The 25,859-nt window shown below is 39.3% G+C and overlaps 1 protein-coding gene across 2 annotated transcripts in view; it reads left to right on the plus strand.

Moving 5' to 3' along the window:
• The first annotated feature begins 5,962 nt into the window (after positions 1-5,962).
• The window catches only part of LOC149771764 (furin-like protease kpc-1), a 109,224-nt gene continuing 89,327 nt past the window's right edge, over positions 5,963-25,859 (plus strand). For both annotated transcript variants that reach the window (XR_016418158.1, XM_089948154.1), the window contains exon 1: positions 5,963-6,332. Coding sequence is in view for 1 of the 2 variants with exons in the window: in XM_089948154.1 (XP_089804280.1) it covers positions 6,165-6,332 (168 nt within the window). In the remaining variant the exon portion in view is untranslated. The remainder of the gene's footprint in view (positions 6,333-25,859) is intronic.

Below are 25,859 nucleotides of genomic sequence, written 5' to 3' on the forward strand. Positions count from 1 at the left end.
TTTTTTCTCTTGGGTCATATTAATGAAGTTTGATACATGTGTTTCAGACTCCTTTCACCCTCCTCCTTCTCTCCCAGACCTTGTTTCATCTCTGCTTCTTCTTCTTCCAGTCGTTATCTTCTTATTGCCTCTTTTTCTCACTGTTGTTGTTGAATGAGGAAAGCTTGGTTTGCTTCTTTCTGCTGCTGTAGAAAATTTCTCCAATTCTTTTTTCCTCTGTTTAAAATCCTCGACGTACGGTAAAGAAGGTGAAGGCGGCAAAAGTGCTGGTATCGGAAAAATTCTTGTGAATAAGTGAGAAATCCACTAAATCCCGATTAAAACCCTGTTTGCTGTGGCAGCCGCTAATATGCCATCACTTCTCGTCTCCACGGCCGGTGCACCCAAATTCGTCGTCTTCTTATTTTACGTCATGTTTAAAGTCTGTCGCATTGATTCACTGCGCACAGACGCTAGCGCACCTATATAGGTAATGTGACGTCACAGGCAGCTCTATTCTGATTGAAAGACAGACTCCACTCTGGCTGAATTTTGTAACGCGTGTTAGGATTGGTGAAAGAACTCAATCCGTTTCGATCCGCTCTTCCATTATAAATAACCACGGTTCACCCCATTCCCTTCACCCGTTCTCGTCACAAGATGTTGACTAACGTAGAATCGTCTGCCCTCCTATCGTCGATGCTGTTCAACCCGGACTATCCCACGTCTGTCAGATAACCATGTGCTATCAAACAGATGACTCATACAGACCTTTGGAAACGAAGGATCTTTGTGGAGTGGCAAGGCTGTCTGAAGAGAGTCTTAATCTACGGCCAGAGGTCAAACGAAATTTGAGGAAGAGAAGAAGATCCGTGCGATGCCGTCTATGTTGACTGAATGACGTTAACAAAAATAAACAAATGACCTTTTGAAGGACACTCTATGGCCTAGAAAAGATATCTATCCTCTCTTGCAATATTTGTGTACTTGTTTTATTTGTGTGTCTATGTCTATGTCTCTATACATGTTTCTATGTCTATGTTTCTATTTGTACCTAGATCAGCGCGTATTCAGGTGAGCCCCTTTACCACACTGTTCCGTCCGATTAAGGTCAACCACTTGCAGCAGTGTTGGCAGTGTCCAGTACCGTGACGTCATCCTTCTCCCATTCCTACTGGGCCTAAACAGGCCCAGTGTGCTCCAAGTTAAATTCCCGTTTGAAGCTATAGTGCCGGACCCTTTTTTAGCATGGAAGTCTACGTGAGGCTATAACTCTTGAGGGTATAGTGCTGGGCCCCTTTTTTAATACAGAAAGTCTAGGTGAGGCTATAACTCTTGAGGGTATAGTGCTGGGCCCCTTTTTTAATACAGAAGTCTAGGTGAGGCTATAACTCTTGAGGGTATAGTGCTGGGCCCCTTTTTTAATACAGAAGTCTAGGTGAGGCTATAACTCTTGAGGGTATAGTGCTGGGCCCCTTTTTTAATACAGAAGTCTAGGTGAGGCGAAAGTACTCCCTATCACTACTATTGTGGCTTTTGGGCCCCATCACACTGCCAAGTTTACTACACACGCTATAATTTAACAGTACTCCACTTTGGGGTACGGGAAAGGGATGAAGAAGAGCACAGAAATATCAAGTTAAAGCAAGATTCCAAACTTAAACTAGAATATGTAGAGTTTAAAGAGAGACAGACGAAGACGAGGACATTGGAAGACAAAAGAACTCAAGATGTAAGCTAACACCCTCTTTCCAGATAGATGTCCTGTATATATCTACAACTGATATATGAACAAATGTTTAAGCGATTTTGTGCCCCAGACCGTACATTTCACCTTGCCCGTGTAACTCACGTGCATGCACCTGGGCCAAATGATTAATGGATTTTACGGGCACCAGTTTGGACAATAAAGTTTATTACCCTAATGAAAAATGCCTGTGACAGCGAACTTGCCAGATTTGTCTTCTAAACACATTACAAACTAATGCGTGATAAAATATGTCTGAAACTAACAGAAAACAATGTTCCAGACATAGGTTATACCCATCACTGGCTACAAACATCTGAACAACTACCAAAAACTTAGCATCAACCAAGCATCTGCTATGTCAAACCGGTTTTCTTTAAACTTTGTATGTTTCCCCCTTGTGCCCCCAAATGAATCAAAGATGCACATGCAATCAGAATTGACAAATCTTGCACTTACCAATTAGAGGGAATCATTAATCGGCCCACAGTTTATTACACAAGCCGATTTTGCTCTAGCATATAACTGCATTACTTGCCATGTTTACAAGACAGATAAATTCCAAGAAACCTTGATTTTGAACGGTCAGCTGAGGACTGTGGAGGGTCTTTCATATACGGAATTAATTTTACAATCAATATCAATTACAACACCAGTATGTCACAATCAATTTCACCCCCTCCAAAGAAAAGGACAGTTATATACGATAGTGATACGATCTCTAATTATCGCTGAATAATCCAACGCATTGTCACTAACGCTACATTTTACTCTTCGTTACAATGCAGCTGTGTACATTATAGTATAATTATTTACCAAATAAATTGTCTAAATTGGAACTGATTAAAAAGAACAATTGTCCTTGTAATAAATTGTAATGATTTATTGTTAATTTCATATAGCATACATCTATTAAATGTGATAATACCTCAGTACTATCAAACGTTTTTATGTTGTTATTTTTTCTCACGCGTAACAACTGTGTACTTCGGACTGACCGGTCACCCTACAGCCCTCATTAACATATTCGTATTAATGCGCCTTATTTACACAGCATTTGCACTTTAATTTTGGACCTCTTAGAACAATACTTAAAATAAATAACAATTATAACTGTTAAGTTGTAGCTGTTTGTGGGTGAGGGTGTATAAACGGTAAATCTAGTTACGGTCAACTGAGATGATTATTACGATTTTCATATAAAATTAAAAGACATAACGAACTACAGATAAATGTGAAGAAATAATAGTGAGTGATGAACAATATAAATGTTGAATGTGCTAAACTATATTGCAATAATGAATAGTTCTTCTAACTTTAATGGAAAATATTGAGCCAGAAAAATGGTCTATGTTGGAGTTTGCACCGAAACAAGGAAATTCCAGTCGCAGAGTTACATTGTTTGTCTCCCCATTCGGCAATCTCGTGGGGAGACAAATATTGTAACCCCGCGACCGGAATTTCATTTTCTCGGTGCAAACCCTACCATAGATTATATTAGTAACGTAACCATTTTTAAAAACATTCCTGTTATATAATTGATTTTAATTTAAATGCCAAATAAAGAAACACACACAAAGTCTTAAATTTGCGAGTACATACGGTAACTGTTGCGTTGATTGTGCCGTTCTATAATGTGTCAAGAATAACCCGTTCGTATTCGTCCAGTTAACCTTGATTTCAGTATTTGGGCCTTGAATTTTCTTAGGACATGTTATCGAGAATGAACATCTGACACATCATCGGACTACATTGTTTAGGAGAACAATTAAATGCCTACCCTCTGAGTTTTCTTAGTTTAAAAAACACAAGAAATTTACAACGCCACAAATTTTCTAGACGTATCTTACTGATCTGGGAATAACAATAGCTTAAAATTAACCCTACAATTTGTAGGTAAACAAAGTAAAATCTTGATATTTTACGGGCTTCATTTGATGTCCAATTACTTAGTGTTTTACAACACCCAACTACACTTACACAGCATTGTATTTTCTTTACTATTTTAAACCAATACTTTTACATTTCCCAATCCGCGGTCGACGAAAGCAACTTTATGCATCAATAGCTCACCGTCGCAGTTCTTTACGATTTTCACATTAGCCTTACCTCCTCATAAAAAAATATAAATTAATATATAAATAAATAAATAAATAAATAAACAAATAAAACAATTGTGGATAAAATGTTATTAGCAACAGTAAAAACAAGAAGTTCCAGACGGGGTTAAGAAGGTACCCACAATCGCAAGCAATTAGTAAGAGGATACTGAGCAAGAATTTTACGAGCTTCTTTGAACAAATCAGTAGACAAATGAAGTGAATTTTACGAGCTTCTTTGAACAAATCAGTAGACAAATGAAGTGATATGTTAACATGTTGTCACATCAACATTATGATACTGCATATGCTTTATGTAAAGTGTACCGACTATGTGATAAATCTTTGTATTAAACTATTGTTATTCATATTTAATTGACTGAGAGTAGAGTTTTGGCCTACCTGACTATTGTCATAGGTGAGTGATGTGTCTATCTGATTTTTGTCATATTGTTTTTTAAAATTTTAGTTTCAAGACTGAACATGTTTGCAAGTTAGTGAAGTTTTCCAGAAAATTGTATTACGTCATGGTCAGATGACAGTATATATATATATATATATATATATATATATATATATATATATATATATATATATATATATATATATATATATATATATATGAACGATGTGTTAAAGAAATTATTCATTCCTGTTTTATGTTCAGTATGTGGAATCATTTGCTGTTGTGTTCAGTTCTAATTTGAGAATAATGATTTATTTAAATTATTCATCGGAATTACAAAGTGCTTATTGACTCTATGAACTAAAATACTACTTTTGGATTATTGTGAATTCATTCAAATACATCCCGGATTATACCATTGTCATACATTAAGACTGCTGGTACATCAGCATATTTAATGCTATTGGTACATCAGCACTTTCAAGAATATCGGTATATCAAGTCATTTAAGACTCTTGTCACATCAGGAAAATCAAGATTGTTGGAATTCATTCGGAACATTTTATACTTTTGGACTGTTAGGATTATTTGGGATTTAAATCGCAATAATGTAAATGTCATTTGAATTTTCCCTTTTGATACTAAGGTAATAACTTGTGTTTTGAATTTTACTAAATATAATTACTTAGTTTACAACCAAAGAACAAAGAATCGTAAAACCATAAATCTGTGTATGACACTCAAAAGCCGACAGTTAAGCAAAGTATAAATCTAAGACTGATTTATTGAGCTATAACATTCAAATAGTCAACAAACTTATGTTCTTTTAAAAACCACTACTGCCACGAGCTTGTGTGATCATCGGCAATTTTGATTAAATCCACCATACAACCGGAATGCCACCACGACCACTTCTTAGCACTACGACTACTGGTACTACCGCTACTACTACTATCATCGCTGCCGCCGCTGCTGCTGATAATAGTACCACTTAACTGACTATTACGCCTTGAATGATAATGATTCAAGAACAGATAAGAAAATGAAATCTGTTTTTAAAGTAGAAAAAGGTTAGAAAAATCACACAAACTAAAACAGCGAATAATAAAATATGTAAAAGAAACAAAGATGAAATGGCGTTTTCCTCCAATTTTGCACAGCAAAATGAGTAATGACTTTTTATATTTAATATCTCTATTTTCATCTGCGGGGGGGTGGCAGGCAGGGTGCAACTGAAAAATGCCTACAACGTTTCCACGCATCCCCAAGTTCTGAAAGATTGGGTCTGCGCATCACGGCCTATGCATACATACATATATACGCACGTACGTACATACGAAAATATATACATACATGCATACATACATACATATATACATACATACATACATACATGCATGCATGCATGCATGCATGCATACATACATACATACATACATACATACATACTTATTCCAATCGTGTCAAAATACTTCTGAACAATTAGAGAAAGTAATTAATGATTTCCAATATAAAATATATAACTACCTTCTAACCCAATTGTTTTTTTTTTTTGTTTTTTTTTTATAATTCTTGGATTCTTGCCTTTCGGGGTTGAGGTCTTTTGTCTTTTATTTATTTTTTTTCTATTTACTATTTTAACAATCTCTCTCTCTCTCTCTCTCTCTCTCCATGAAGAATGACGTAACTACAAATTCCTGGAATACGTTCAACTTCCGGGCATGGAAACGGGTAGTTTACTTAAGAACCGTAAACAATGTAATGTTTATATCATGCAAGTAGATAAGACAGACGTTTCAAATAGTATCAACAAAAGGTGTATACACTGTGTTCAGAACACAAAATGTGAGGCAGACCAGAAACCTGCTGTAACCGTAATCATTTATTGCTGGGATGTAATTAGAAGATCCTGTACGATTAAGTACTGATCCTCATGTTAACACCGGTAATTATTCTTGTGTGGATTCTGAGTTATATAGGACATGGCCACCTCTCCAGAGGATCCGAAATGTTTCATATCTATGTCGTGGTCGAGGAGGAGACCAAGGAGGATGTCTTCCAGGAACTGAGTGCAAAATATGATGTAGTTGAAGAGCAATCGGTAAGACTCGTATGTTTTTCTTATTTTCATATTTTAAAGTATAAGTCATGTTACCTTACTTTTATTTATCTCTCCTTAGTTCTTACAAAATTGTTGTGTTAAGTGTTAAACGATTTTTGTGTTCGGGAAATGAAACAAGTGTGTGTGTGTGTGTGTGTGTGTGTGTGTGTGTGTGTGTGATTTGGATTTTTTGCGTAACTTTAACAACTTTTCAGTCGTATCGCTACGATGTCTGCAGTGTGGCAGTTTATAGTGATGTCTAGCACTGGGGCATCATGCCGCAGACATGTAACATGATGTTCCACCTAGTCACATTATCCTGACACCAGGCCGACCAGTCCTAACACTAACCTCTCAATGCTGAGCTCCAAGCGAGGCAGCTGTTAGTACCATTTTTTAAAGTCTTTGGCATGACTCGGCAAGGAATCGAACCCACGACCTCACGCATTTTGGGCGGAGGCTCTAATCACTAGGCCACCGGAAGTTTGAGAGAGAGAGAGACAGACAGACAGACAGAATGACGGATAATTAATTTTAATATGAGAAATATAGATAAACACAAAATGTGTGTATATACAAGGAACTTGAAATTCCAAGGAAAAATGCAAACTGAAAGGATCGATGTTGTATCCTTGTATCATATAATGGCTTTACTCTTCACTTGTTGTTTTAATGACAGCTGCTCAGAAAAGAGAACACTAAATAAACGCTGTTATCAATTATACGAAGACTGTGTTGATGAAATAGTGATTTCGTATGAATCCGTAAAGTTCAATGTTGCAAATGTGTCACATTACATGCAGTAGATGAATATATTTTGAAGAGAGACGGGCAGACAGACATGTCCTAGCATGATATATGACACTCCATTTCAACTTTATGAGCTAAATGTACGTTAATCTCAACCCATACATTAACGGACGGAAACAAAGACAACATACAATACAATGAAAATGAACATACTTAGATAATTAGGAATACCCAATATAACACTACTGAGAATTCTGCATATGAAACTGTTCAAATTTTCTTAGTCATTGATTGCATATATACTGTTATACGCACACGGGTATTTACTTGACCGAGCGGTTGTCAAACCCTGGCGCGATTCTCGCTAGAAGTCATAAGTTTCCCCGACTTTCCAAAGACTTCCATACAACCTCAGTTGTAAATCAGAAAGCCCGACGTGTCCATTCTATACCTAAATTTTCCTCTAATTAATGCAAGACCACAGATAAACCAAACTGTCAACTCTCCATCAACCGTACATCTGCGTGTTTTGGCTTCATTATGTTTCCGTACCACCAACCGTTCACGCCTTAGAACATATACGAGTACTCCCTAACAATGGGAACTATTTTAACTCCGCCACCTTAGGCCAGTCAATGTATGCTTTCCAGGCACATTTCGCCGATATAACTGCACCATATTCGCCCGCATGGCGACATAAACGGTCTCTGCCAAGTCCTTTTTTATTTATGCCCTTGTGTAATTTACCGGTTTAATACCGTAAGTGCTGTCCTTGCAGTCACGCTACCAATGTATACCACTAGATTTTAATATGTACTATTTTACTACAGGGACAGTCATTCGGTTCTGGTCGGAATTCACTACTAGTGAACCAGGACATCATGGAAACACACTAACACTTCACTCCGTGACGTTTGCTCCTATTGATTAGCTCATTAGTTCGGGCCAGGAATATTTCCATGGCGCCAAATTCCAATAATCAAACAAGTAATCACACAAATCTAAGAATTGCTTAAAACGGGGCACTACAACCACGTGCACATACTCTAAATTTACTACAATACTGTTATTTTCGTCGAGCCTTAGAGTCGGGGACATTACAATACTGTCCGTTAGTTTGTCCCTTCGTACGTCTGTCGGTTAACTCTTACATCTATATGACTGAGTGGAAACTGACCAGCATTGATACATTTGGTGTCCACGTCAAAACAAAAATTAAAAAGATGACAGTGAAGTTTCGCAACCATTTAAAATCAAACTTTATTATATACAGTCATAGCGGTAAGATGCGCAATACATGTAAACGTTTTCAAGTAAAAACAGTAGACCACTGTCCCGAATTTGGGTTTGGGATACCAGAGGGTACAGAAGATTACTATTTCAAATTAAGACACTTGCAATAAAGAGTTTGGGATTTCCTATAGTTTCTCTTGTTTTCAGAACTTTAAAGAACAATAATAATTTGTTATCCGTGTTAAAAACAAATAATAATTATTCGGATTTTACTAGGAGGAAATTCGTGCACGGTTCAATTTTCTTTATCTGCAATTAAACTAAATTTCCGGTGAAGTAATGGTTGTTATATTCATAATATATCAGCTAAAGAAAGAACTTTTTGTACTAATTTTACATGGAAGATGTTAACATTTCCTCGGTGTGGAGACTTGCTTAATAAAACGTGCGAGGAAACAAATAATGTAGAGAATAAATGCAGCAATTGCTTAAATTATAAGGGTGAAACAAATAGGGGAGGGAAAGGGGTGAACAGGCCCGTACACACAGGACGTTTACATTTATAACCCAAACTAGGAATCGTTTTATATCAATCATCGAGTGATATTGTTGTTCACCTGCCAAACTGCAAACTCCAAAAACTTTTTTGTCTATTCAATCATTTAACCGTCGGCATTGCTGACTGGGGGCTCGGAGATTTACATCTATGTTTCACTAATTTAATTTCCAACCAAAACCGAGCCTGGGTGGGACTTCTATAATAATTTAAATAGAATATTGGGAGAACCCCATCATAACCATAACACACATACAACATCCCGTCGCACCACAACTATAGTAACATAGTCATAACACTGAAAACATAGCACTGCAGTCAGCGACTCACTACTATTTGAAAACATAGCAATACAGTCAGTGAGTCATTACGCCTTGAAAACGGATTGTACTAAAACGAGAGGGGCATTATACTTGGAAAGCATATATAACACTGCAGATAACGAATCATTATAATTTGAAAATATTGAAGCTCGGCAGTCAACCAGCCAACTTTGAACACATAGTGTTGCAGTCAACGAATTATTTATACATTGTAATCATCGATATCACTGCAGAAAACGAGTCATTACTCTTTTAACACATAGATAGCACTGCAGTCAATGAGTCATTACACTTTCAAAACATAGATAGCACTGCAGTCAACAAGTCATTACACTTTGAAAACATATTCAGCACTATCATCAGAGAGCCATGATACTTTGAAAATATACATAGCATTGTATAAAGGTTAGAAATTTAGTTTCTGTTGAAAGGAAATAATATATTATTAATCAAGACATTCTGTAGAGATAAAAACGTGAAACAAAATTTACTTTATTATTTATCAAAGATACTTGATTTCTCCTCTCCCTCCCTCCATCCCTCCCTCACTCTCTCTCTCTCTATGTCTGTCTCTCTGTCTGTTTCTCTCTCTGTCTATGTATATGTCTCTCTCTCCTAGTCGTCAATACTTTTATTTCTCTGAACACTTTTGAGATTCAAATAATTTATATTTTATATGTCATCTGCCATATAAAACCAATATTAAAATCTGCCATTAACCTAAGAAATTGGCTGCAGATGACATCAGGTGAAAAGTCACATGAATGCCATCTCACTGACACAGAACCTTGTGCGAGAAAGGACAATTTAATTATATTGAGTTCACGCGAACAGATATTTTATGTAATGCATCTGATTTAGATGCATAAATACTTATATTTCTAATTTTCTACGCATTTTTTAATGTCACAAGCAGTTCATTAGCCTTTAAGCCCCCACTTCCCCGATAAACGCCCCCACCCCATTCCTTTTAACTCTTTCCACCCCATACTATCGCTACTGTGGGGAGGGGGGGGGGGGCAGCAGTTCTTGTTAGTTTCAATGGGTCCAACTTTAAAAATAGAATTAAAATACCAAACAAAAATGGCTACTACCGATATAAACAGAATTTTTAAATCCCAAAAATATATTTCCACGTTTTAGCCCATACAACTTTCGGTTTTTTACACTTTATTTAGAAGCTGGTTATTCCTTATCAATATTGTTTAGCATGAATACATTCAAGCATGTCAACAACTTAGAAAGTAAGAAAATTGGATTTATCAATAAAATTAGTTTTTTGTAACCAACATACATGTACGTAGATTGTAGTATGAACCGTGACATACAGCCTTAAACTAAGAATTTCATACGAAACCTTGTCGAGATCCTAGCTATTTTTTGGATTCCAGAATTCCCATGGAATGTTTTACCTGGTAACATGCTTAATATACGTGTCACCAGATTCGTCCTTTGTTAGTACAACACCACTGTGTAACTTGTATCGATTGGTAAATGCTTAAATCGACCATGATTCATTTCAGTTTCTATGAATTTGTCACCATGTACATGGTTATCGATAGCAAAGATAAACGCAAAGGACACCTGGTACACGCTAACATTCAATTTACACTTTCATAGAATTCATTTTACCAGTGGAACTAAAACTTTATACGGTTAACAAGGCAACATCAGGGTATGAATGTTGAAACTTAAAGTTCATTAGCTGTTAGTTAAAACGCAAATATATGGCCCCACCTGAGTGTATACCCTGCCCGGTCAGGTCGCTAGCAAATAACTTTATTAGCGTGTATGGTATTAGCCACAAGGATGTAGAGAGCAATCACGTGCCCTGGAGTAAGACACACCCAAGCTTCTCCTAGTTCTTGTTCAAACAAAATGTTTCTTTTATAAAATTAAAAAGTGTTGTTCGGCCCGGGCCCCTTTACTTACCTGGGCCCCGGGGATATATCTCCGGTTACCCACCCACCCACCCCTTCTCGGCTCTGATTAGCCCATATATAATTATATATCACAATTTATCATGTTCATAGGCATTCTAAATCCAAGTACATATTGCTAATATATCAATCAGGGATGGTCCTGGCTTTTAAAAAGCTGTCGCCAAAAAAATTGCCAACCTCAATATTTTGTCGCCAATTTTCAAAAAGTGTCGCCAGAACAAGTAGTGTACATTTTTTCAAGTGTTAATTTAGTCTATTAATGTAACAGGCAATGAAAATTACAAAAGATGGGTTAGTTAATACTCTAATTACAACAAGCATTAACAAAATGTTACAAAGTGTTACATGAAGATCCGTCGCAATTTTAGGGCTGCCCACTTGTTGAACGCAGTTTCAAAGTCTAATTTTTCACATCTGTACATGCTGATTCTCATTAAATTCTCGAGAGATGAGATGCAGAGTTTATTTCTGATGTCAGTTTTTATGAGGTTCATCTTACTGAATCCACATTCACAGTCTACAGTGCTGACAGGTGACACCAATAGTCTCTCAGCAGCCCGCCCCCCACACCCTTATGGCTAACTTCACAAAGCTTGTAGTGAATTGCTTCCTAAATCCCAAGAATGATCACTGAATGCTGTATAAATTTTCTCGACAAACAAAATAGGATCTCCATTCCCACGAATGACACTTACATGAGTCAACACCTGGCAATATTGGACCGTATATATAAGCATAAATTCACACCCTATTTAGGTATTCTTTCACTCCTGTATTTTGAGAAATAAATAATTATTATTAATTATGCAAAACTGTTTTTTTTTTGTTGCTATTTTTGTTGCGGAGTTTAAGTCTCCGTAACACGGGATTGATGGCAAAAGGAAAAGATCAATGAGTAAAATGCTGCACTGGCGACAGATATAATTGTGATTGAGATTTTTTCCATTTGCTTTGTATTTATAAGCAGTAGTCGGTACTTCAAAGGTTATCAGTTTTCTATGAAGGTTCAACAAAACTATTGTATTGGTATATGTAAAAAAAAAAAAAAATAAGAAGGATTAGCCATTCAATTAATTGTATCTGTTTTATTCGCGTCTTCAGAAGTCGGTCAGTTGTAGGTATAGTGCGGTAGCATGATTGACTGTATCACAGCATACAGTACTCAGCCCAGATGTCAGCATAAGCAGATTATGATGTAACAATGCACTGTAAAGATGGGGTTGTCAATAAGAACAAAGGATCATTTGTGTAACAGATTGATTCCAAAGCATTGCTTAGTCAAGTTTGTGGCTTCCTTTCGTTCTGGTTTTAAATTTATTCAGTCCAAATCCATGATTGTATGTACAAATTAAATAAGCAAAAAGTCTGTCGCCAAAAAAATCGCCAGATGGGATATTTTTGTCGCCAATAAGGAAAAAAAAATCGCAATTTGCGACATTGGCGAAGCCCAGGACGATCCCTGATCAATGACAGAAGGCCTTGCAACGTCCAGAAATGTTATACGCCTATACTTATGATGTTACTCATCATGGTAATCCATTGCGCTATCGGAAACCTATGGTTATCTGCATGAGGCGTTTAAATTATGCAAAGCCACCTATTCCATTTATGTTTAAATGTGACTCATTGTGGGACATATTTTGTGTAGACCAACGGTATATAGCGTTGACTATTCTTTAGACTGTACTTGAACTTTATATGGATATTTATATCTAGTAGCTTTCCATTCACTCTTTTTCTAATTTCCATAAGTTTGCGCTTGTTTGTATCAACATGTGAAATAGTTCTTTGATCTAATGTCTTTTAGATGTACATATATTATATAACTATCCATCGATCTACATATATATCTGCTGTCTGTCCATAACCTCTCTCCTTGTCCGGCTAATATATATATATATATATATATATATATATATATATATATATATATATATATATATATATATATATATATATATATATATATAATCCTGTTAAGGCGATGGCAAACAATAACTTTACGTAACGTAAAGAGTCTTATCGTGCACGAGTTATTGCCACAATAAAGTTGGCCTCTTTATGTCAGATCTATTTTGGGAATGGCTGATTCTGAAGAGACTATTACGTCACCCTTTTGAGAAGAAGATTTGCGTTGGTCTTTCTCCATTAAATCTTTGCTCCAATTATATAAATCACGCATTTGATTGAATAAGCTGTGTTGATTCTTGATCATTAACTTCTATAGTTGTTATTGCAACACAAAAAAAGTATATAATGTTCCTGCATGTATGAAGATCAAAGACGTTTTACCCGTGGTTCCAAGAAATATACTATATTCATTTTAAGAAGATATTTTCGCTTTCTCCGCCCTGTCTATCTGTATATTTGTCTCTATCCTAATATATGACATAACTTTAAATAACATAAAATATACATGTAATGTCATTTGATAGGGCGTAATGCAAGCCCTGGATGCTCTCAAAAAATTTACCTTTGTGTCGAGGTGGCGCTTTAAAATTTACCTTTGTGTCGAGGTGACGCTTTACTTAAACTAAGGACGAGATTAAACATTAAATAGTCAGGCGAATATTAATTAACAATGGCGAATGGAACTCATCCTGGTAAAGATTTTGTTGTAGGAGTAAAAAATTACACTTTTACAATATACCAAGCCATAAGTAAGGTATTACACCAGAATCGAAATACTTTCAATTAATAAAATATGTATGCAGCGATTAAATAATGATGAAACTGTTACGGGATATCATGCAATTATATATATATATATATATATATTAGTAACAAGAAATAAGATTCTTTGGCATGACCCACCTCCTCTTAAAACTTTGTGTGAATCAATTTTACATTGCCAATATAAACCCAAAACTCCGTCTATCTGCATGTGCTATAACAATCAAAGTCAAAATGCGAGTTATGATCATTAGAATAATAAAGTGTTTAAAAATGTAATCACCTCATTGAGAGATTCCTGTTTGCTTCATCAAAAATTAGTGTGAATAAATAGATGCTACTAGTCTATAACCATTTTTTGCTCAACCACAAAAAAATACTGCAGCCAAATGAGAACTGTACGGGATGAGATTTCATTTTCCATATATTGTACAGCGTAATACGTCACTTCCACACCACCAGGTGTACCATATTTGTAATGTTTTTAGTGTTTTTTTTAAAACTAAAGCAAAATTTCAAAGTAATGATATTTGGACTATTTTAGTATACATGTGAAACTTTGCTGCACATATATTGTGTATATGGACGTGTGTTGAGTATAAAGATTCCTTCTGAGAAACTTCACAAGCATTGTACACAATTCTCTTTGATTTTCTCTATCTAATGAACGCAGATATTTCGGAGTCTTTGTGCCATCTGGCAATCGGCGTCCAATCAGTAGACATACCACAGTAATGACCCTACAACCTCCGGGTGGCAGGACACATCGTCACTCAAACCACACTACCGTGGGTGTGCTTTCTATCATGGTTAACCTATTTCATATTACAAAAAAGACATGATACATTAAACATTTCTGTGTTGTTGACTGCTATACAAACATGATATTTATTTAAAGCGTCCCAGCAAATGATGTTTTATTAAGATTAGAATGTAACGAACTTGATGATAACGTTAAATATGATTGCATAATATAAGTCTAACAAAAGTTTAGTCTGTTTCTGGACAAATGAGCAGACCAATTACTTTCTTCAAGTATCAGATCGGAACATGGGCGTTTATTTCCCATGTGAGTTTAGTAACTTTGACTTTATGAAAGAGACTCGGAAACAACTGTAGAAATACTTACCAGATTTGGTAAGACTTTGGCGGAGGTACGTCAGGCTGTATGTACAAAGAACAGGTCGATCGTCATAAGGCCACCAGCCCAATTTGTGCGAGCCCCCCCCCCCCCTTCCTGCCCCCCGCCATAAAACGAGGAAAAGATGAGCGAAATGAACGCTGTGAGTGTAACGAAGAGGTTCTATCTTTTCTTTTTTGTTATACAAAGTGAGAGAGAGACTGACCATACAGTGAATGTTGTCATCACACTACAAATATTTTTATATCAAACTTTTTCCATTAGAGAAATAAATACTCTAGATTATATGTTTTCATCACACGAGGTATATTTCTGATATCAAACGCTTTCAATTACAGAAATAAAAACGCCGATGTATACGTTACAAACCTGTGTGGCGAGAGTAGTGAAGGGGGATATTATAGCCTCAATGGGAATTAGCATTAAAAACACCCCTGGGAACATATAGCTTCAATGGAAATTTATCATGGAGAAAAATCGTGGGAACATATAGCCTCAATGGGAATTTAACATAGAGAAAAATCGTGGGACGATATAGCCTCAAGAGGAATTGAACATGGGAATTGGGACTGTATAGCGTCAAAGGAATTTAAACAGGGTGGGACTGTATAGCGTCAAGGGAAATTGAACATGGGATTTTTTTTAAAAAATAAAATAAAAAAAAGGGGTAGGCAATGGAAAAGCTATCTCTTTTCGAGAAATATGGCTGGCCCTGAAAAGGGCCTTTGGGTTTTCTTCTTCTTCTAATTTCTTCTTTTCCTCCACCAAGTTCTTATTTTATCTCCTACACTCTTCTTCTCTTTCTTTTTTTTCTTCTCCTCCTCTTCTTTCTTCTTCTCTTCCTCCTCTTCTTTCTTCCTCTTTTCATTTTCTTCTTCTTTTTCAATTTTTTCGTTCCAATTGCGTATTCTTATTCTTTCCTCTTCATCCTCCTTCTCCTCCTTGATCTCTTTCATGACACCACTAATCTTGTCCTTTGCTTTCCTTAAGTTATTAATTTCCATCTTCACACGATGGGGACTATAGGAATAATGGTCTTCAACCAGTCTTAATAGCATCTGTTCCATTATTCCTAAGTTGTCTAAAACGTCTTGCAAGGTTTGTATTTTGTCGATTTGGTTTGACGCCATCTTCTTTTTATTCTTTGCAGAATGGTTTGAACAACCAACACTGGGGGTTCTTATAGTGAAAGCGCGGACGTGATGGAAAACATCCCCCTAAAAAACATAAAATTGATCTTACCTAGATCATGACCCAACAACGCGCGGACGTGAAGGAAAACATCCCCACTTTTCTCATTTCATATAATATAACCCAAACTATACTCTCCACTTACGCTAAGAAACAATAAAGAAACCCATAATCTACTATTCACACTAACTTACTTTATTAGTTACAAACACAAACACAAACACACAAACACATACACTTACACTATTAATAAAGAGTTAGTGTTTATTTTCACACTACTCTACTTACACACATTGGCAAATTGATCGTTATTTCTTTTCTAGAGTATTGGGTAGCCCTGAAAAGGGCTGTTTTGTTTGGAACTTCATGGACACCTGGTTAATGGTGGCACCTTCCAGGCCTGGCGCCACATACACATCTTATCCCCCAGTTACTTTTTACCTTTTGGGGGGAGAGAGCAGAGGCAGGATATGTCGCTTCAGAATCCCAATTTTCGCTCTCTGGGATTTTGAAATTTCTTCTCTCCTTTTCCTCCTCCTCCTCTTCTTTGTTTCTTCTTTCCTCTTTATATCTTCTTTCTTCTTCTTCTTCTTTATACCTTCTCTCCTCCTCTTCTTTGTTTCTTCTTTCCTCCTCTCTTATCCTTCCCTCCTCGACAATGGCTTCCGCGGCCAGTTCATTTAATATGCGCCTGGCATATTCCAGATGCACATGAAGCTCCAACAGTTTCTCAAGTCTCGTGTTCATTTTTTGGTGTTGATCAATCAACAAGGGTAGCTGGACTGCCGAACGAGTTTCAATTTATACTGAAAGCGCGGACGTGAAGGAAAACATCCCCCTAATAACATAAAATTCATCTTACCTAGATCATGACCACAAAAAAAACAACAACAACGCGCGGACCTAAAAGAAACACTCACTCACTTTTTATGCTACCCATCACTATTTTAAAATTTTTATAAATCACTTCAATAGACTATCCACATACGCAAAGCAATTCAATCTAACTCCAAATATACACCTCAAACACCAAAAAACATCATTTTAATCTACTATCCACACCAACTTTCTTTAGCTCTTACAAAAACCAACACACCAACACAAACCCTCACATTTTTTAAAGCAAGAGTTAGTGTTTATTTTCACACTACTCTACCTACACACATTGGCAAATTCACGTAGGCTTCGTTGAGCTTAGCTAGTTTGGAGCACATCTTCTTAGGAGGATGAGTCGACAATGGATGGTTGGACTGGAAATAACCCGGTTCTTAAAGTCAAAGACGTGAAGGAAAACATCCCCCACACGGTTTTCGAGCCGCAACGTTTAGTGAGTGTCATGAGAGGGATAGTAAGAAAAAAAGAGCATCAATCCAACATTCTTATAGCTAAACAAACCACAAAGGCATTTTTTCATAACACAACATTTTTTATTCAAAAATCACTTAACACTAAACAACAACTGTAACATTTTTAACAATAATCCAACACTATAACATCAAACAATTTTCTTCAAAACACAAACATTATTTTCTTCAAATACTAACTACTTCAAACAGGGCTGACAACGTTGTGAATGAAATCGTGATTTCCACTGTTGGAAATCATTAGGCCATTGATGGACACTACGTTTCCTAGCTTGAGACAAAAGATAAGCATAATGGTCACAAAACCATTGATCTACTTTCACATCGTTTCTAGCAGAAGAACGAGGATCGAAATGAGTCACTAAATGTTCTAAGGAATAGCCCAGGCTGCGATGATGCAGAAAATACACACAATACTGTCCACACACCAAGGAATCTGTGCCTTGTAATTTCACATTATTGAAACGGGTGATCTGAGCATTTCTTCTCATAAAGTCGATGATATCGTCTTCCAAAGGGGGCAATCCGTACGAATCGAAATATTCCACACATCCTTCTTGAGGAAAGTAGACGGCTACCCAGTGGGTTCCTGGGAGATGACTGTCGTCCGTGTTGATCACGTAAGCTTGATGGTCTTTAGGTTTGCGATGAGGGAGTTCATCTTTAGCACAGACGACAGGATTCCAAGAAGCTGTATACGAACTGTGGTTCAAAAGGTAATAAAGTTCCCAGGTATCCATGTTTTTTTCTTCTTCACAGGTAATAATAAGTCGTCAATTCGATCCTGACTTTTTGCTTGAAAATGTCTGACGAATAAACGGTTATTCGTTCTGTTTCCTCACTCTGATTCAGGAGAGCTTCGATACGATGGATCTCTTGAGTGGTTAATGGTGGACAAGAATGTTCACGCAAGTCTTTATACCACTGGTGCAACACGTCTTTGTCCGAGATGAGACTCCAAGCGTCGTCCAGATATTCGTCCAATTTTTCTTCTTGACTTAACATCAGGCATTTGTCGTGTTGAATTTGACTGGGATGGTCGTTTTGACATCCATAGCAATTTTTCTTGATCAATTCCGTCATGGGCTTCTTGTTCTGGCCATCTCGACTTCATCATGATTACTTCTTCTTTTTCCAGGGTCTCCTCACATTCCATGTTCAAAGTTTCTCCACTAGGTAAAGAGGGATAACAGTCTTCCATGACTTCTAGTAATCTAGAATGACTTCTCTCAAACTGTTGATTTCTATCGTATTATCGAATTCTGCATACAGGATGACGTTCAACGTTGGATCAGCAGGGTCTCGGTTTGCAAACTGAATTTCCACACGAATCTGGCCTGATTTTATAGGGTGGAAATGTCCCTCGTCGCTGCCTTGGTCTGGAGTGAAATCGAAAGCCCACAAAGCATAGCCTCCTGCATAATCGTCGTACGTAATCCCGTGACTGGTGTTGGTCCCTAACTGTCCCGTGGCTTCGTATAGGGACAAGTACGATCTCAAGTAATTGTTCTGGGCAAAGTTAGGCTCAAAGGGTCGGGTACACAAGGTCTTGCCGTCGCGACTGACTTCGATTTTGGACACGCTAGAGTGTCGAAACTCAAAAGGATTTTCGTTGTGAAGTCCATTGAAAGCTGAATTCCTGACGATACCAACGATCAAACGTTTGGGTAACTGCCCTTGGAACAGATGATCTTCGATCATGGATCGCTGTCCAACAGGAATGGTGAACGTTTTCACTTCTACGCGTCGTATCGGATACTTGGCGGTCGTTCTGCTCAACGTCTGACTGATGTCGTTACCTACTTTAGGTAACACTTCTACGCGACGCACGTAGAGCCTGGCTTCTTGAATGATGGTTTTGTAAGTGGCATCATTAGCCATCAAATGGAAAGCAGCACTACTGCGATTCAGTCTCAGGCGGATATCCACTCCGTTCAGCAAATACTTTTCTTGTAACCACATGTCCAAATGCAAACGATCCATCAGTTCTAAACTTCGCCCTTGCAGAATTTTAGTTCTACGTGTGTTAAACCCCACATTGTGAGGATTGTCATCTTCTGTCAGGGCTGTGTCGTTAAACGTGTTTGCACCGGCCGTGTCAGGTTTCCATACCACGCAAGCATCCAGATGAGTGTTCTTGGCTTCTTTTCCGTACGTCAAGAGATTTTCCAAGTAGGCACGATACGGGTAAGTATCCATGCTGCTGCTGACCAGTTTGTTATTCAAGTACAAGTCCACTTCGCTGAACAAGGAATGCATGAAATTGTTGACGGGCGCTACCCTCTCATTGGCTCCAGGATTGGTGTTGTCAGTTTTGATCACTTTGACTTTCAAATACAGGTAACTGCTATTCAGATCGATGTAATCTTCGGGCTGTCCTTTGATTTCGAACTCGATAGGAGCGGAATCCGTCAAAGAGGAGACGGGATGAAATTCCACCCACTGGGATTCTTGCATCGTCATCATGGTGGGGGGCATGGCAAACATATCCAGTTCCGTCTTGGAACAAGCACATGACTCTCGGTGCATCATTTTTTTCTGTGTCTCAATAATCGAAAACGTCTAAGTCTCGAACGGTTCTTCTTTTCTTGGCTTTTCTCGCTTGAAGTCTGGTGAAAGGGTGTTTTCTTCGTCGTCTCTTTCTGCCTTGTCCTTGCTGAATGCCTGACTTGGTAGCGTGCAGGGCATTTATAGGTGTGTCTCGTCGGCCCAAAATGTCTTTGCCCGTTTGCAGCAAGACATTTTTGCCTGCCCTCATGAAGGCTTCTTTAGGGTTTTGTTTGTCGATGATGACATTTTGGAGAAATTCTTTGCCTTGCGTCAGTGCCGCATCTTTCAAGGTGTGCAATCCGCGTGTCACCATCGGTTTCAACACCGGGGCCACCGAACGAAAGGCCGATTTTAACATGTCTCCTAAACCGTGTCCTCGCTGTCGAGCACCCCCTTGGTACACTGGATACATGACTTACTTACGAGTCGTGAGAAAACCGTTTTCGAAAATGGAGTTTCACCGTGACTTTTCCTTTGGTGAATGGAATATTTTGTCCCAAATCTCCTTTTATAGTAATGTTGACCGTGTCCAAATACGACTTGCTGACAGGTAAATAGTGAGGATGGACAAATTCGCGGTGGACGTGGTAAGTGTTTCCACCTTCCTCGTCAGCGTTCGCGGCAGAATCCACTTTGAAAGGAATGACACGCAGTAACGGTACGGAGGTGTGTCCCACCACGTTATACTCCACCACATCGGAGTAGACGAACATCAAATTCAGTCCTTGGTTCAGTTCTACTGGGGTACGAAATAACTTGTTAAAAGACTCGTTGTCGTAAACGATGGGTAATTCGTTGTTCTTCAGTATGGTCATTCTCATGTTCATGTCTCCGCCCAACATGTCATACAATTCAGGACAAAATAAAATGGACAGGATTTTACTCCGCTCAAATTTCATCAAGAAGCGACGAGCTACTTTGTGGTACTCCATGGTGACACTTTTGTTGTTGAGCTGCTCCAAAGCTTTCCCAAACACGCCATTAAACTTGGCAGTTATTTTGTTGACCAAATGTTGACCACTAAAATAATAACCTGGGGGAATGAAAAAGTGGTAGGTCCACTTTTGAGTTTTCTCATTATAGGTTTTATTGTCATATATGACTTCCTTATTCAACTCCTGTTGCAATGGCTCGTCATGAACTTCCACATGAAAAAAATTTTGATTGGGAAGGACATTGAGGACTTGGGTTGGGTGAATCATTTCCACTAAAGCCATTTCCCAATGGGCTTCGTGATCTAATGGGATGGCTTGAGGTAATTTGGCCGTGTAACAGCACAACGTGTTGTGGGGAAACACCTCCATGGAACTGTCACTGGGTAAGGTTAAGTAAAATTGGTTTTGGTGACTCATAATTCCAGAGTTCTGTGGCTGTCCGAGAGGATATTACTGGACGTCAGAGGCGTGTCTCCGCCCAAAAGGGGGTTCTGGTTGTGGCTGGAGTGGTGACTGGCACTGGCACTGGACACAAGGTTTCCGTTCGAGGAGAATTTCAGGGAGGGATTAGGAAGCAGGTAACCGATGCAACTGCTCAATAAAATGGTCCACAATTGTTTGTCTCCTTGTTGCAAACTCAAATTGGCGATGGCTGCCCCGATGACACAATACACCACGAAGATTTGGCAGAAAAAGACGATTTGCGTTTTAGGCACACGTTCTCCACACCACACCCACAAGGGTTGTTTTTGTAAATCTTGCACAGAAGAACTGGGTGAAGAAGGAGTGGTCGACGTAGCTGCGTCTGCTGTGTGAAAGGGCATGATGGTCACTTCTTCTTTTTATAGTCGATGACTTGCGATGCATCGATCCAAGAATCGAAACTGGGTGGATATCCTTTCCAACGTACTTTGACTTCTTTGACACGTCGTTTGCCCACTTTACGGGTTCTGCGTTCGAGAATGCTTTCGATGTCGTACACGTCGTCTTCTTTTTTGGTGACACGTTGTAACTCGGGCAAATAAAACGTTCCTTTGAGTACTTCTCCGTTCATGTCTTCCAATTTATAGACGGCAGGATGACGACCATGCACTTGTCCAGTGACGCGAAACAATTCGGTCGTCCAGTTAGGTAAGTAACCTTTGTCGAAAGTGCGTTTGGTTTTGCCAATGCGCACCCAATCTCCTACGGTCAACTCTCCACTTTTCTTGGGGACAGCCCTCGTCGGGGACGTACCGAACAGACGCTCGAACACCAGCACTTCGTTGTCGGGAGTCACGTCTTGCGGGGCACGTCCGATGCTTCGATGGTAAGATTGGTTGTACGCTTGCACCAGGTGCGGTAAGATGTCGATGTACTTCAGAGTGTGGTGATGCGTAAAATATTTCCACATGCGTTCTTTCAAAGTGCGTTGAAAACGTTCCACGATGCTGGCTTTGGTTTCGGGATTCTCGGTGGTAAAAAAATGAATGTCACGTTTCTTTAATTCTTTTTGGAAAGCTTGGTTCAGAAATTCGGTGCCTTTGTCCGTTTGCCATCGAAGAGGGTGACGACCGCTTTGTTTCAACACCCGTTGCAGGGCTCGCACTAACTCGCTGCTGGATTTGGAAGTTAAGGGCACGACCCAGGCAAATTTGGAAAAGACGTCGATGACACAAAACAAATATTTGTAGCCGCGATTGTAGCTGGCCAAATGAGAGACATCGGCTAAATCGGCTTGCCATTGATGATCGATGCCTTCCACTCGGGTGCGACTTCTGGCAAACTTGCGTCGAATGGGTTTGTGCAAAGTGTAGGTAGCTTGTTCTTGTAACCATCGTTGCACTTGAGGTAAACGGAGACTTTTCAGTCGCGTTTTGGCAGCACGATACAATTTTTGAACTCCTGCGTAACCTGCAGGATGGGAGGGATCGTAGTAAATGCTGGCTAAGACTTTTTCCATTTTTTGTGTTGATTGGTGTCTTAATAAGGCACCCACTCTTGGAGGATGCTACTCTTTTTCTCTTGGGGTATTTTCTTGGATTGCAATGCTTTGCGTGTGCGACCGGCAATAGGTGTCGAAGAGGAGGAGGATGTCTGAGCGGGGGATATCGGTTCTTGTTTCACTTCTGTCTTCACTTTCTTTTTCTCTTGTGATGAAGAAGGGGTGACCATCATCTTTTTAATCCATCCAATTCTGGAGGTAGGTGGTGTTGTTAACTTCTGTACTTTTTCTGGTGGAGTTTGAAACCCTTCTTCTTCTTCTTTTCCTTTTTCTGTCTTGACCACTGGTACTGGTACTGGTACTGGTGATGGTGCTGAACTTTTCATCAAGGTCTTAAAATCTTTCAAAGTGGGTAGAGCTGTTTCGTCTAAAGCTTTCTGGTGAAAGAGTTGCAATCGTTGCAAGAGTTGACCGTACTTTTGCGATTTTTCTGTTTCGGACAAATCTTGGCGATCCATCAAGGACTGCAATTCGTGTTGTAACTGGGACATCTCGCTCAAATTGGGATTGGGAGGTAAATGCGGGGTGCGTTGTTCTTGCCACCGATGGTATTCCATCCATCGTTTGTAAGGCACTAAAGCTAGTTTTCGTCCTTCCATGGGGTTGTCAGGGGTCGATTCTGAGATCTTGGGACTTTCGAAGGCCTTTTTATCTTGCTCCCACCAGTCCTCCCAACATGGTTCCCAAGACTCCTTTCAGTATGGGGCCTAACAAGAGAGGCAAAATGCCTCCACGTTGCACTAACATCTTCTTTTTTTGACGAATGGGGATTTTCTTTTGAACCATTTGGCGAAGAACGTGACGATGTTTGCCTAAGCATTGTTTCTGGTGTTTGGACAAAGGGATCGTGCCTTTCAAAACGTTCAAACAACATTCGCACACGGTATCGATGACCTCTTTGGAGGCCGTTTGAATGAGTTTTTTTCGTAGGGGTGGAGAAGCTTTGGACAGGACAGATAACAGGTCCCCATGTTTGGCTAAACGTGGTGGCAGTCCTTTCCTTTTCTTTCCTTGGGGTTTTCTGGAGGGTGACATCTTTGAGTCTTCAGCACCAAAAACACTGATACCCTACTTGGTCACAGGCCTTTTTTATACTGGAACGCGTCGCCACTGATTGTCTTTACGGCGTATCAACTTCATGACAGGCATGACACGTCGTGCAGGGGTACGTAACGGACTAAATCGAGTCAGTTCTTGCTTGGACAAATCCAGTAAACTTTGTAACATGCCCGATCTTTCATGGACTTTGATTTTGGGAGAGGGTACTTTGTGAGCAGCAGCCACTGCCGCTGAATGGGAGGGTCCTGCCACTGGGGAAGTTCTTTTGGGGGTCATCAACGGAGAAGTTCTTGGTGTGATTAACGTCTCCAAGTACTCTTCAGTTCCTGGTGACATCAACGGAGAAGTGGATAAACGTGAGGCTGTCGGAGACACAGTCACCGCTGTGGCAGGTCGTGGTTTGCGAGTGTAAGGCTGCGTCCTGGCCGCAGTCCCTCTCTTGCGACTAGTTTTCTTCTGTGGACTTTTCTTTTTCTGAGGACTTTTTCTCTGTTTCTTTTTCTGGGGGCTTCTTTTCTTTTTCCGGGGTGGTGTCTGGTAAGAGGAAGGTCCCGCCACTGGAGAAGTTCTTCTCTTTGGGGACCTGGTCTTTTTCTTTTTCTTCTTGGGGCTTCGTTGGACTTTTGTCTTCGGGATAACTTTGGGGGCATTAGGATCCCATCTTAAGAGTGAGCGAATGATGACCCCTCCTAGAGTACCGCTCCCTCCAGGTTTCAAAATGATTTGTTTTTTGGTTTGAGTGTCGATGCGGGGATCGGCCAGTTGGACCAAAGCGACTTTGTTTCGATCGAAAAAGCGTTTGGTTTGATGAGGAATCTGAATGATTCCTTGGAGTAATTGACGTGCCGTCACCGTGAACCATCGTAAGACTTCTTTGAGACTAGCTTCTAAGACACGAGCTCGTGTTTGTGGATCTTTTTCTCGACTGATGCCATACAAGGCACGAATCAATTTGACGGGAAGATGCGACTGCAGGGACGTCATGTTCGCACTGAGAGTGAGACAGACGAAAAAGGGTCTGAGGTTTTTATAGATTTTTTGATGGGGAGTGAAATGAAGTCGAGGACGGAGACGTGTACAGGACAGGCCCTCCGTCTTGGCACCAGTGGTGAAACAAGTGGGTACGAAATCGCAAATCCTCGGGAGTGGTAGGTTTCAAATCGACGAGTAAATAGGCGTGTGGCGTTTGAGTGGCATCGTCGTACGCCTGAGTCAGCCAAGGCGTTCCTAACTGTTTGGCTAAGACTTGCACTTGCGATTTATCTCGAGGGCTTTTAAACAAGACCACGTAATGTGCATTGAGACTGATGGTGCGATGGGCTTTACTTTGTTGAAACAAATTTTGGGTGATGTAAATGACACTGGCATTACGGTGATGCCCTTTGCGCGTGAACCACAGTTTAATTTCTTCTTCGTCTTCTCCTAACATGTCGAAAATGACCAAATGGGTTTGACGGGAGTCAGAGACGATGCCGTCGTCTTCTTTAGGAATGCCTTCCACAAACACGATGGAATCGCCTTGACTTTCTCGCAAGAGGCTGTACGCCGATTGCCACTCTTTGTAACACCACACGATTCGTTGAGGGGGTCGATCGATCAAATGATGTTTATGTTCGATCAAACGTTTGACGAATTCGGTTTTGCCTGAACCGCTAGGTCCAGCAATGAGCATGTTAAAGGGATGGCGAAGATACAAAGCCTCCCAACTGGCACGATCTAAGTGTTCGTCGATGACTTTGACAGTAGAGGAAGAGGGAGCAGAGACAGCAGAGGTAGCCATGGTGTGAGAAATGTCACTTGTGACACGAAAAACAAACAAGACAAG

The sequence above is a fragment of the Sinohyriopsis cumingii genome, unplaced genomic scaffold (assembly GCF_028554795.1).
Source record: "Sinohyriopsis cumingii isolate HCF-2022 unplaced genomic scaffold, ASM2855479v2 utg001673l, whole genome shotgun sequence".
Lineage (NCBI taxonomy): Eukaryota > Metazoa > Mollusca > Bivalvia > Unionida > Unionidae > Sinohyriopsis > Sinohyriopsis cumingii.